General features: G+C 64.3%; 2 protein-coding genes across 2 annotated transcripts; both read left to right on the top strand.

Annotated features, from left to right (window-relative positions):
- Positions 1 to 1,544: 1,544 nt before the first annotated feature.
- LOC138742060 (proteoglycan 4-like) lies at positions 1,545 to 5,049 on the top strand. The gene is made up of 6 exons (XM_069896253.1): positions 1,545 to 1,695; positions 2,110 to 2,258; positions 2,383 to 2,531; positions 3,263 to 4,219; positions 4,308 to 4,697; positions 4,821 to 5,049. The coding sequence occupies exons 1-6, from the start codon at positions 1,545 to 1,547 to the stop codon at positions 5,047 to 5,049; spliced, it is 2,025 nt and encodes a 674-aa protein (XP_069752354.1).
- A 1,197-nt stretch (positions 5,050 to 6,246) lies between these two features.
- LOC138742059 (serine/arginine repetitive matrix protein 1-like) lies at positions 6,247 to 11,964 on the top strand. The gene is made up of 9 exons (XM_069896252.1): positions 6,247 to 6,393; positions 7,493 to 7,666; positions 7,791 to 7,939; positions 8,639 to 8,839; positions 9,212 to 9,422; positions 10,085 to 10,417; positions 10,558 to 10,728; positions 11,581 to 11,751; positions 11,836 to 11,964. The coding sequence occupies exons 1-9, from the start codon at positions 6,247 to 6,249 to the stop codon at positions 11,962 to 11,964; spliced, it is 1,686 nt and encodes a 561-aa protein (XP_069752353.1).
- Positions 11,965 to 12,014: the final 50 nt, after the last annotated feature.

The following is a 12,014-nucleotide window of genomic DNA, read 5'->3' as shown; positions in this document are numbered from 1 at the left end:
CCGTCACAAGGAGAGAAACCCCGTCCCGTCACTGGAAAGAAGCCCCGTCCCGTCACAAGGAGAGAAGCCCCGTCCCGTCACACAGAGTGAAGACCCATCCCGTCACACAGAACAAAGCCCCGTCCTGTCACACAGAGCAAAGCTCCTTCCCGTCACACAGAGCAAAGCCCCGTCCCGTCACACACTCCGAGGGCAGGGACACAGTGTAAAGCCCCGTCCCGTCACAAAGAGCGAGGCCCTGTCCCGTCACACAGAGCAAAGCCTCGTCCACTCCCTTCACACGGAGCGAAGCCCCGTCCCGTCACACGGAGCGAAGCCCCGTCCCGTCACACGGAGCGAAGCCCCGTCCCGTCACACGGAGCGAAGCCCCGTCCCGTCAGACGGAGTGAAGCCCCGTCCCGTCAGACGGAGCGAAGCCCCGTCCCGTCGGACAGAACGAAGCCCCGTGCCGTCACACGGAGCAAAGCCCCGTCCAGTCACACTCCCAGGGCAGGGACAGAGAGTGAAGCGCAATCCCGCCACACAATGCTGGGGCGGAGACACGTAGCATCGCCCCATCCCGTCCAACTCTCCAGGGGCGGGGAGACAGAGTGAAGCCCTGTCCAGTCACACAGAGCGAAGCACCGTCCCGTCACACTCTCCCGAGGTAGGGACACAGAATAAAGCACTGACCCGTCACACAGAACAAAGTCTCACCCTGTCCCGTCACACGGAGCGAAGCCCCATCCCGTCACAAGGAGCGAAGCCCCGTCCCGTCACTAGGAGAGAAGCCCCGTCCCGTCACTAGGAGAGAAGCCCCGTCCCGTCACAAGGAGAGAAGCCCCGTCCCGTAATACGGAGCGAACCCCCGTCCCGTCACACGGAGCGAAGCCCCGTCCCATCACACGGAGCGAAGCCTCGTCCCGTCACGCGGAACGAAGCCCCTTCCGTCACACGGAGCGAAGGCCCGTCCCGTCCCGTCACTCACACCTGGGGCAGGGACTCAGAGCAAAGCCCCAACCCTTCACACACTCCTGGGGCGGGGAGACAGACTGAAGCCCCATACCGTCACACAGAGCGAAGCCCCTTCCCGTCACACACTCCCATGGCAGGGACAAGGAGCGAAGCCCCGTCCCGTCACAAGGAGCGAAGCCCCGTCCCGTCACGAGGAGCGAAGCCCCGTCCCGTCACGAGGAGCGAAGCCCCGTCCCGTCACGAGGAGCGAAGCCCCGTCCCGTCACGAGGAGCGAAGCCCCGTCCCGTCACGAGGAGCAAAGCCCCGTCCCGTCACGAGGAGCGAAGATCCGTCCCGTCACGAGGAGCGAAGACCCGTCCCGTCACGAGGAGCGAAGCACCGTCCCGTCACGAGGAGCGAAGCCCCGTCCGGTCACGAGGAGAGAAGCCCCGTCCCGTCACGTGGAGCGAAGCCCCGTCTCGTCACACGGAGCGAAGCGCCGTCCCGTCCCGTCACACACACCTGGGGCAGGGACTCAGAGCAAAGCCCCAACCCTTCACACTCCTGGGGCGGGGAGACAGAGAGAAGCCCCATACCGTCGCACAGAGCGATGCCCCTTCCCGTCACACACTCCCATGGCAGGGACAAGGAGCCAAACCCCGTCCCGTCACAAGGAGTGAAGCCCCGTCATGTCACGAGGAGCGAAGCCCCGTCCCGTCACGAGGAGCGAAGCCGCGTCCCGTCACGAGGAGCGAAGCCCCGTCCCGTCACGAGGAGCGAAGCCCCGTCCCGTCACGAGGAGCGAAGCCGCGTCCCGTCACGAGGAGCGAAGCCCCGTCCCGTCACGAGGAGCGAAGCCCCGTCCCGTCAAGAGGAGCGAATCCCCGTCCCGTCACGAGGAGCGAAGCCCCGTCACGTCACGAGGAGCGAAGCCCCGTCCCGTCACTAGGAGCGAAGCCCCGTCCCGTCACGAGGAGCGAAGCCCCGTCCCGTCACGAGGAGCGAAGCCCCGTCCCATCACGAGGAGCGAAGCCCCGTCCCGTCAAGACGAGCGAAGCCCCGTCTCGTCACACAGAGAGAAGCCCCGTCCCGTCACACAGAGCGAAGACCCATCCCGTCACACAGAGCAGAGCCCCGTCCCGTCACACAGAGCAAAGCCCCGTCCCGTCACACAGAGCAAAGCCCCATCCCGTCACACAAATCTGGGGTAGGGACACAGAGCAAAGCCCGAACCCTTCACACACTCTCGGCGCCGGGACACAGAGTAAAGCCCCGTCCCGTCACAAAGAGCGAGGCCCTGTCCCGTTACGCAGAGCAAATCCTCGTCCTCTCCCGTCACACGGAGCGAAGCCCCTATCCGTCACACGGAGCGAAGCCCCGTCCCGTCACACTCCCCGGGCAGGGACAGAGAGTGAAGCACCATCCCGTCGCACAATGCTGTGGCGGAGGCACGTAGCGTCGCCACGTCCCATCACACAAAGCGTCGCCCCGTCCCGTCAAAAACTCCAGGGGGGGTGAAACAGAGTGAAGCCCCGTCCCGTCACGCAGAGCGAAGCCCCGTCCCGTCATACGGATCGAAGCCACGTCCCGTCACACGGTGCGAAGCACCGTCCGGTCACACGCTGCGATCCCCGACCCGTCACATGGAGCAAAGTCCTGTCCCGTCACATAGAGCGAAGCCCCGTCCCTTCACACAGAGAGAAGCCCCTTCCCGTCACACAGAGTGAAGACCCATCTCGTCACACAGAGCAAAGCCCGTCCTGTCACACAGAGCAAAGCCCCGTCCCGTCACACAGAGCAAAGCCCGTCCCGTCACACAGAGCAAAGCCCGTCCCTTCACACAGAGAAAAGCCTAGTCCCGTCACACACACCTGGGGTGTAGACACAGAGCAAAGCCCCAACCCTTCACACATTCCCGGGGCAGTGACACAGAGCAAAGCCCCGATCCGTCACGCGGAGCGAAGCCCCGTCCCGTCACACGGAGCGAAGCCCCGTCCCGTCACGAGGAGCGAAGCCCCGTCCCGTCACGAGGAGCGAAGCCCCGTCCCGTCACGAGGAGCGAAGCCCCGTCTCGTCACACAGAGAGAACCCCCGTCCCTTCACACAGAGTGAAGACCCATCCCGTCACGCAGAGCAAAGCCCCGTCACGTCACACAGAGCAAAGCCCCATCCCGTCACACAAAACCTGGGGTGGGGACACAGAGCAAAGCCCCAACCCTTCACACACTCCCGGGGCCGGGACACAGAGTAAAGCCCCGTCCCGTCACAAAGAGCGAGGCCCTGTCCCGTTACGCAGAGCAAATCCTCGTCCTCTCCCGTCACACGGAGCGAAGCCCCTATCCGTCACACGGAGCGAAGCCCCGTCCCGTCACACAGAGGAAAGCCTCGTCCCGTCACAAGGAGCGAAGCCCCGTCCCGTCACACGGAGCGAAGCCCCGTCCCGTCACACGGAGCGAAGCCCCGTCCCGTCACACGGAACGAAGCCCCTTCCGTCACACGGAGCGATGCCCCGTCCCGTCCCATCACACACACCTGGGGCAGGGACTCAGAGCAAAGCCCCAACCCTTCACACACTTCTGGTGCGGGGAGACAGAGTGAAGCCCCATACCGTCATACAATGCTGGGGCTGAGACACGTAGCGTCGCCACGTCCCGTCACAAGGAGCGAAGCCCCGTCCCGTCACGAGGAGCGAAGCCCCGTCCCGTTACAAGGAGCGAAGCCACGTCCCGTCACAAGGAGCGAAGCCCCGTCCCGTCACAAGCAGAGAAGCCCCGTCCCGTCACGAGGAGAGATTCCCCGTCCCGTCACAACGAGAGAAGACATCGTCCCGTCACACGGAGCGCAGCCCCGTCCCATCACACAGAGCGCAGCCCCGTCCCGTCACACGGAGCGCATCCCCGTCGTGTCACATGGAGCAAAGCCCCGTCCCGTCACACAGAGGAAAGCCCCGTCCCGTCACACGGAGCGAAGCCCCGTCCCGTCACACGGAGCGAAGCCCCGTCACGTCACATGGAGCGAAGCCCCGTCCCGTCACACGGAGCGAAGCCCCGTCCCGTCACACGGAGCGAAGCCCCGTCCCGTCACACGGAACAAAGCCCCTTCCGTCACACGCAGCGATGCCCCGTCCCGTCCCATCACACACACCTGGGGCAGGGACTCAGAGCAAAGCCCCAACCCTTCACACATTCCTGGGGCGGGGAGACAGAGTGAAGCCCCATACCGTCATACAGAGCGAAGCCCCTTCCCGTCACACACTCCCATGGCAGGGACAAGGAGCGAAGCCCCGTCCCGTCACAAGGAGCGAAGCCCCGTCCCGTCACGAGGAGCGAAGCCCCGTCCCGTCACGAGGAGCGAAGCCCCGTCCCTTCACGAGGAGCGAAGCCCCGTCCCGTCACGAGGAGCGAAGCCCCGTCCAGTCACGAGGAGCGAAGCCCCGTACGGTCACGAGGAGCAAAGCCCCGTCCCGTCAAGAGGAGCGAAGCCCCGTCCCGTCACGAGGAGCGAAGCCCCGTCCCGTCACGTGGAGCGAAGCCCCGTCCCGTCACGAGGAGCGAAGCCCCGTCCCGTCACAGAGCGAAGCCCCGTGTCGTCATGAGGAGCGAAGCCACGTCCCGTCACGAGGTGCGAAGTCCCGTCCCGTCACGTGGAGCGAAGCCCCGTCTCGTCACACAGAGAGAAGCCCGGTCCCGTCACTCAGAGTGAAGACCCATCCCGTCACACAGAGCAAAGCCCCGTCCCGTCACACAGAGCAAAGCCCCGTCCCGTCACACAGAGCAAAGCCCCATCCCGTCACACAAACCTGGGGTGGGGTACACAGAGCAAAGCTCCAACCCTTCACACACTCCCGGGGCCGGGACACAGAGTAAACCCCGGTCCCGTCACAAAGAGCGAGGCCCTGTCCCGTTACGCAGAGCAAATCCTCGTCCTCTCCCGTCACACGGAGCGAAGCCCCTATACGTCACACGGAACGAAGCCCCGTCCCGTCACACTCCCGGGGCAGGGAAGAGAGTGAAGCACCATCCCGTCGCACAATGCTGGGGCGGTGGCACGTAGCATCGCCCCGTCCCATCACACAAAGCGTCGCCCAGTCCCGCCAAAAACTCCAGGGGCGGTGAAACAGAGTGAAGCCGCGTCCCGTCACGCAGAGCGAATCCCCGTCCCGTCATACGGATCGAAGCCACATCCCGTCACACGGAGCGAAGCACCGTCCCGTCACACGCTGAGAAGCCCCGACCCGTCACATGGAGCAAACTCCTGTCCCGTCACATAGAGCGAAGCCTCGTCCCTTCACACAGAGAGAAGCCCCTTCGCGTCACACAGAGTTAAGACCCATCCCGTCACACAGAGCAAACCCCGTCCTGTCACACAGAGCAAATCCCCTTCCCGTCACACAGAGCAAAGCCCCGTGCCGTCACGCAGAGCAAAGCCCCGTCCCGTCACACAGAGCAAAGCCGTCCCGTCAGACAGAGCAAAGGCCCGTCCCGTCACACATACCTGGGGTGTAGACACAGAGCAAAGCCCCAACCCTTCACACATTCCCGGGGCAGGGACACAGAGCAAAGCCCCGATCCGTCACGCGGAGCGAAGCCCCGTCCCGTCACACGGAGCGAAGCCCCGTCCCGTCACGGGGAGCGAAGCCACGTCCCGTCACGAGGAGCAAAGCCCGGTCCCATCACGAGGAGCGAAGCCCCGTCCCGTCACGAGGAGCGAAGCCCCGTCTCGTCACACAGAGAGAAGCCCCGTCCCTTCACACAGAGTGAAGACCCATTCCGTCACACAGAACAAAGCCCCAAACCTTCACACACTCCCGGGGCAGGGACACAGAGTAAATCCCCTTTCCGTCACACAGAGCAAAGCCTCGTCCACTCCCGTCACACGGAGCGAAGCCCCGACCCTTTACATGGACTGGAGCCCCGTCCCGTCACACTCCCGGGGCAGGGACAGAGAGTGAAGCGCCATCCCGTCACACAATGCTGGGGCGGAGACAAGTAGCGTCGCCACGTCGCGTCACACAAAGGGTCGCCCCGTCCCGTCAAACACTCCAGGGACGGGGAGACAGAGTGAAGCCCTGTCCAGTCACACAGAGCGAAGCACCGTCCCGTCACACTCTCCCGAGGCAGGGACACAGAATAGAGCCCTCACCCGTCACACAGAGCAAAGTCTCACCCTGTCCCGTCACACGGAGCGAAGCCCCGTCCCGTCACAAGAAGCGAAGCCCCGTCCCGTCACAAGGAGAGAAGCCCCGTCCCGTCACGAGGAGAGATGCCCCGTCCCGTCACGAGGAGAGAAGCCCCGTCCCGTCACGAGGAGAGATGCCCCGTCCCGTCACAAGGAGAGAAGCCATCGTCCCGTCACATGGAGCGCAGCCCCGTCCCGTCACACGGAGCGCAGCCCCGTCCCGTCACACGGAGCGCAGCACCGTCCCGTCCCGTCACTCACACCTGGGGCAGGGACTCAGAGCAAAGCCCCAACCCTTCACACACTCCTGGGGCGGGGAGACAGACTGAAGCCCCATACCGTCACACAGAGCGAAGCCCCTTCCCGTCACACACTCCCATGGCAGGGACAAGGAGCGAAGCCCCGTCCCGTCACAAGGAGCGAAGCCCCGTCCCGTCACGAGGAGCGAAGCCCCGTCCCGTCACGAGGAGCGAAGCCCCGTCCCGTCACGAGGAGCGAAGCCCCGTCCCGTCACGAGGAGCGAAGCCCCGTCCCGTCACGAGGAGCAAAGCCCCGTCCCGTCACGAGGAGCGAAGATCCGTCCCGTCACGAGGAGCGAAGACCCGTCCCGTCACGAGGAGCGAAGCACCGTCCCGTCACGAGGAGCGAAGCCCCGTCCGGTCACGAGGAGAGAAGCCCCGTCCCGTCACGTGGAGCGAAGCCCCGTCTCGTCACACGGAGCGAAGCGCCGTCCCGTCCCGTCACACACACCTGGGGCAGGGACTCAGAGCAAAGCCACAACCCTTCACACACTCCTGGGGCGGGGAGACAGAGAGAAGCCCCATACCGTCGCACAGAGCGATGCCCCTTCCCGTCACACACTCCCATGGCAGGGACAAGGAGCCAAACCCCGTCCCGTCACAAGGAGTGAAGCCCCGTCATGTCACGAGGAGCGAAGCCCCGTCCCGTCACGAGGAGCGAAGCCGCGTCCCGTCACGAGGAGCGAAGCCCCGTCCCGTCACGAGGAGCGAAGCCCCGTCCCGTCACGAGGAGCGAAGCCGCGTCCCGTCACGAGGAGCGAAGCCCCGTCCCGTCACGAGGAGCGAAGCCCCGTCCCGTCAAGAGGAGCGAATCCCCGTCCCGTCACGAGGAGCGAAGCCCCGTCACGTCACGAGGAGCGAAGCCCCGTCCCGTCACTAGGAGCGAAGCCCCGTCCCGTCACGAGGAGCGAAGCCCCGTCCCGTCACGAGGAGCGAAGCCCCGTCCCATCACGAGGAGCGAAGCCCCGTCCCGTCAAGACGAGCGAAGCCCCGTCTCGTCACACAGAGAGAAGCCCCGTCCCGTCACACAGAGCGAAGACCCATCCCGTCACACAGAGCAAAGCCCCGTCCCGTCACACAGAGCAAAGCCCCGTCCCGTCACACAGAGCAAAGCCCCATCCCGTCACACAAATCTGGGGTAGGGACACAGAGCAAAGCCCGAACCCTTCACACACTCTCGGCGCCGGGACACAGAGTAAAGCCCCGTCCCGTCACAAAGAGCGAGGCCCTGTCCCGTTACGCAGAGCAAATCCTCGTCCTCTCCCGTCACACGGAGCGAAGCCCCTATCCGTCACACGGAGCGAAGCCCCGTCCCGTCACACTCCCCGGGCAGGGACAGAGAGTGAAGCACCATCCCGTCGCACAATGCTGTGGCGGAGGCACGTAGCGTCGCCACGTCCCATCACACAAAGCGTCGCCCCGTCCCGTCAAAAACTCCAGGGGGGGTGAAACAGAGTGAAGCCCCGTCCCGTCACGCAGAGCGAAGCCCCGTCCCGTCATACGGATCGAAGCCACGTCCCGTCACACGGTGCGAAGCACCGTCCGGTCACACGCTGCGATCCCCGACCCGTCACATGGAGCAAAGTCCTGTCCCGTCACATAGAGCGAAGCCCCGTCCCTTCACACAGAGAGAAGCCCCTTCCCGTCACACAGAGTGAAGACCCATCTCGTCACACAGAGCAAAGCCCGTCCTGTCACACAGAGCAAAGCCCCGTCCCGTCACACAGAGCAAAGCCCGTCCCGTCACACAGAGCAAAGCCCGTCCCTTCACACAGAGAAAAGCCTAGTCCCGTCACACACACCTGGGGTGTAGACACAGAGCAAAGCCCCAACCCTTCACACATTCCCGGGGCAGTGACACAGAGCAAAGCCCCGATCCGTCACACGGAGCGAAGCCCCGTCCCGTCACACGGAGCGAAGCCCCGTCCCGTCACGAGGAGCGAAGCCCCGTCCCGTCACGAGGAGCGAAGCCCCGTCCCGTCACGAGGAGCGAAGCCCCGTCTCGTCACACAGAGAGAACCCCCGTCCCTTCACACAGAGTGAAGACCCATCCCGTCACGCAGAGCAAAGCCCCGTCACGTCACACAGAGCAAAGCCCCATCCCGTCACACAAAACCTGGGGTGGGGACACAGAGCAAAGCCCCAACCCTTCACACACTCCCGGGGCCGGGACACAGAGTAAAGCCCCGTCCCGTCACAAAGAGCGATGCCCTGTCCCGTTGCGCAGAGCAAATCCTCGCCCTCTCCCGTCACACGGAGCGAAGCCCCGATCCGTCACACGGAGCGAAGCCCCGTCCCGTCACACTCCCGGGGCAGGGACGGAGAGTGAAGCACCATCCCGTCGCACAATGCTGGAGCGGAGGCACGTAGCGTCGCCCAGTCCCATCACACAACGCGTCGCCCCGTCCCGTCAAAAACTCCAGGGGCGGTGAAACAGAGTGAAGCCCCGTCCCGTCACACGGAGCGAAGCACCGTCCCGTCACGCGCTGCGAAGCCCCGACCCGTCACATGGAGCAAAGCCCCGTCCCGTCACTCAGAGCAAAGCCCCATCCCGTCACACAGAGCAAAGCCCGATCCCGTCACACAGAGCAAAGCCCCATCCCGTCACACAGAGGAAAGCCCCATCCCGTCACACAGAGCGAAGACCCGTTCCGTCACACAGAGCAAAGCCCTGTCTCGTCACACAGAGCAAAGCCCCGTCCCGTCACATACACCTGGGGTGGGGACACAGGGCAAAGCCCCAACCCTTCACACACTCCCGGGGCAGGGACACAGAGTAAAGCCCCGTTCCGTCACACAGAGCAAAGCCTCGTCCACTCCCGTCACACGGAGCGAAGCCCCGACCCTTTACACGGACTGGAGCCCCGTCCCGTCACACTCCCGGGGCAGGGACAGAGAGTGAAGCGACATCCCGTCACACAATGCTGGGGCGGAGACACGTAGCGTCGCCACGTCCCGTCACACAAAGCGTCGCCCCGTCCCGTCAAACACTCCAGGGGCTGGGAGATAGAGTGAAGCCCTGTCCAGTCAAACAGAGCGAAGCACCGTCCCGTCACACTCTCCCGAGGCAGGGACACAGAATAAAGCCCTGACCCGTCACACAGAGCAAAGTCTCACCCTGTCCCGTCACGCGGAGCGAAGCCCCGTCCCGTCAGAAGGAGCGAAGCCCCGTCCCATCACAAGGAGCGAAGCCCCGTCCCGTCACAAGGAGAGAAGCCACGTCCCGTCACAAGGAGAGATGCCCCGTCCCGTCACAAGGAGAGAAGCCATCGTCCCGTCACAAGGAGAGAAGCCCCGGAGAGAAGCCCCGTCCCGTCACCAGCATAGAAGCCCCGTCCCGTCACAAGGAGAGAAGCCCCGTCCCGTCACGAGGAGAGAAGCCCCGTCCCGTCACAAGGAGAGAAGCCCCGCCCCGTCACGAGGAGAGAAGCCCCGTCCCGTCACAAGGAGAGAAGCCCCGTCCCGTCACAAGGAGAGAAGCCCCGTCCCGTCACAAGGAGAGAAGCCCCTTCCCGTCACAAGGAGAGAAGCCCCGTCCCGTCACACAGAGAGAAGCCCCGTCCCGTCACACAGAGAGAAGCCCCGTCCCATCACACAGAGTGAAGACCCATCCCGTCACACAGAACAAAGCCCCGTCCTGTCACACAGAGCAAAGCTCCTTCCCGTCACACAGAGCAAAGCCCCGTCCCGTCACACACTCCGAGGGCAGGGACACAGAGTAAAGCCCCGTCCCGTAACAAAGAGCGAGGCCCTGTCCCGTCACACAGAGCAAAGCCTCGTCCACTCCCTTCACACGGAGCGAAGCCCCGTCCCGTCACACGGAGCGAAGCCCCGTCCCGTCAGACGGAGCGAAGCCCCGTCCCGTCAGACGGAGCGAAGCCCCGTCCCGTCGGACAGAGCGAAGCCCCGTGCCGTCACACGGAACAAAGCCCCGTCCAGTCACACTCCCAGGGCAGGGACAGAGAGTGAAGCGCAATCCCGCCACACAATGCTGGGGCGGAGACACGTAGCATCGCCCCATCCCGTTTAACTCTCCAGGGGCGGGGAGACAGAGTGAAGCCCTGTCCAGTCACACAGAGCGAAGCACCGTCCCGTCACACTCTCCCGAGGCAGGGACACAGAATAAAGCCCTGACCCGTCACACAGAACAAAGTCTCACCCTGTCCCGTCACACGGAGCGAAGCCCCGTCCCGTCACAAGGAGCGAAGCCCCGTCCCGTCACTAGGAGCGAAGGCCCTTCCCGTCACTAGGAGAGAAGCCCCGTCCCGTCACAAGGAGAGAAGCCCCGTCCCGTCACAAGGAGAGAAGCCCCGTCCCGTCACAAGGAGAGAAGCCCCGTCCCGTCACAAGGAGAGAAGCCCCGTCCCGTTACAAGGAGAGAAGCCCCGTCCCGTCACAAGGAGAGAAGCCCCGTCCCGTCACAAGGAGAGAAGCCCCGTCCCGTCACACGGAGAGTAGCCCCGTCCCGTCACACAGAGAGAAGCCCCGTCCCGTCACACAGAGAGAAGCCCCGTCCCATCACACAGAGTGAAGACCCATCCCGTCACACAGAACAAAGCCCCGTCCTGTCACACAGAGCAAAGCTCCTTCCCGTCACACAGAGCAAAGCCCCGTCCCGTCACACACTCCGAGGGTAGGGACACAGAGTAAAGCCCCGCCCACTCCCTTCGCACGGAGCGAAGCCCCGTCCCGTCACTAGGAGCGAAGGCCCGTCCCGTCACTAGGAGAGAAGCCCCGTCCCGTCACAAGGAGAGAAGCCCCGTCCCGTCACAAGGAGAGAAGCCCCGTCCCGTCACAAGGAGAGAAGCCCCGTCCCGTCACAAGGAGAGAAGCCCCGTCCCGTCACAAGGAGAGAAGCCCCGTCCCGTCACAAGGAGAGAAGCCCCGTCCCGTCACAAGGAGAGAAGCCCCGTCCCGTCACAAGGAGAGAAGCCCCGTCCCGTCACACGGAGAGTAGCCCCGTCCCGTCACACAGAGAGAAGCCCCGTCCCGTCACACAGAGAGAAGCCCCGTCCCATCACACAGAGTGAAGACCCATCCCGTCACACAGAACAAAGCCCCGTCCTGTCACACAGAGCAAAGCTCCTTCCCGTCACACAGAGCAAAGACCCGTCCCGTCACACACTCCGAGGGCAGGGACACAGAGTAAAGCCCCGTCCCGTCACAAAGAGCGAGGCCCTGTCCCGTCACACAGAGCAAAGCCTCGTCCACTCCCTTCGCACGGAGCGAATCCCCGTCCCGTCACTCGGAGCGAAGCCCCGTCCCGTCACTCGGAGCGAACCCCCGTCCCGTCACACGGAGCGAAGCCCCGTCCCGTCACACGGAACGAAGCCCCGTCCCGTCACACGGAGCGAAGCCCCGACCCGTTGCACAGAGCGAAGCCCCGTCCCATCGCACAGAGCAAAGCCCCGTCCCATCGCACAGAGCGAAGCCCCGTCCCCTCGCACAGAGCGAAGCCCCGTCCCCTCGCACAGAGCAAAGCCCCGTCCCCTCGCACACTGCGAAATTTCACCCCACTGTCTCTATCACTCCTTTCGAGTGAGGGAAGTGTGAAGATGAAGATCAGAGATTTATCGGTTTCCCTGGTGGAAAGAAATCAGACT

Source organism: Narcine bancroftii, chromosome 8 (genome assembly GCF_036971445.1).
Source record: "Narcine bancroftii isolate sNarBan1 chromosome 8, sNarBan1.hap1, whole genome shotgun sequence".
Taxonomy (NCBI): Eukaryota; Metazoa; Chordata; class Chondrichthyes; order Torpediniformes; family Narcinidae; genus Narcine; species Narcine bancroftii.
Note: the sequence above shows the minus strand (reverse complement) of the source record. Positions and strands in the feature narration are given on the sequence as shown.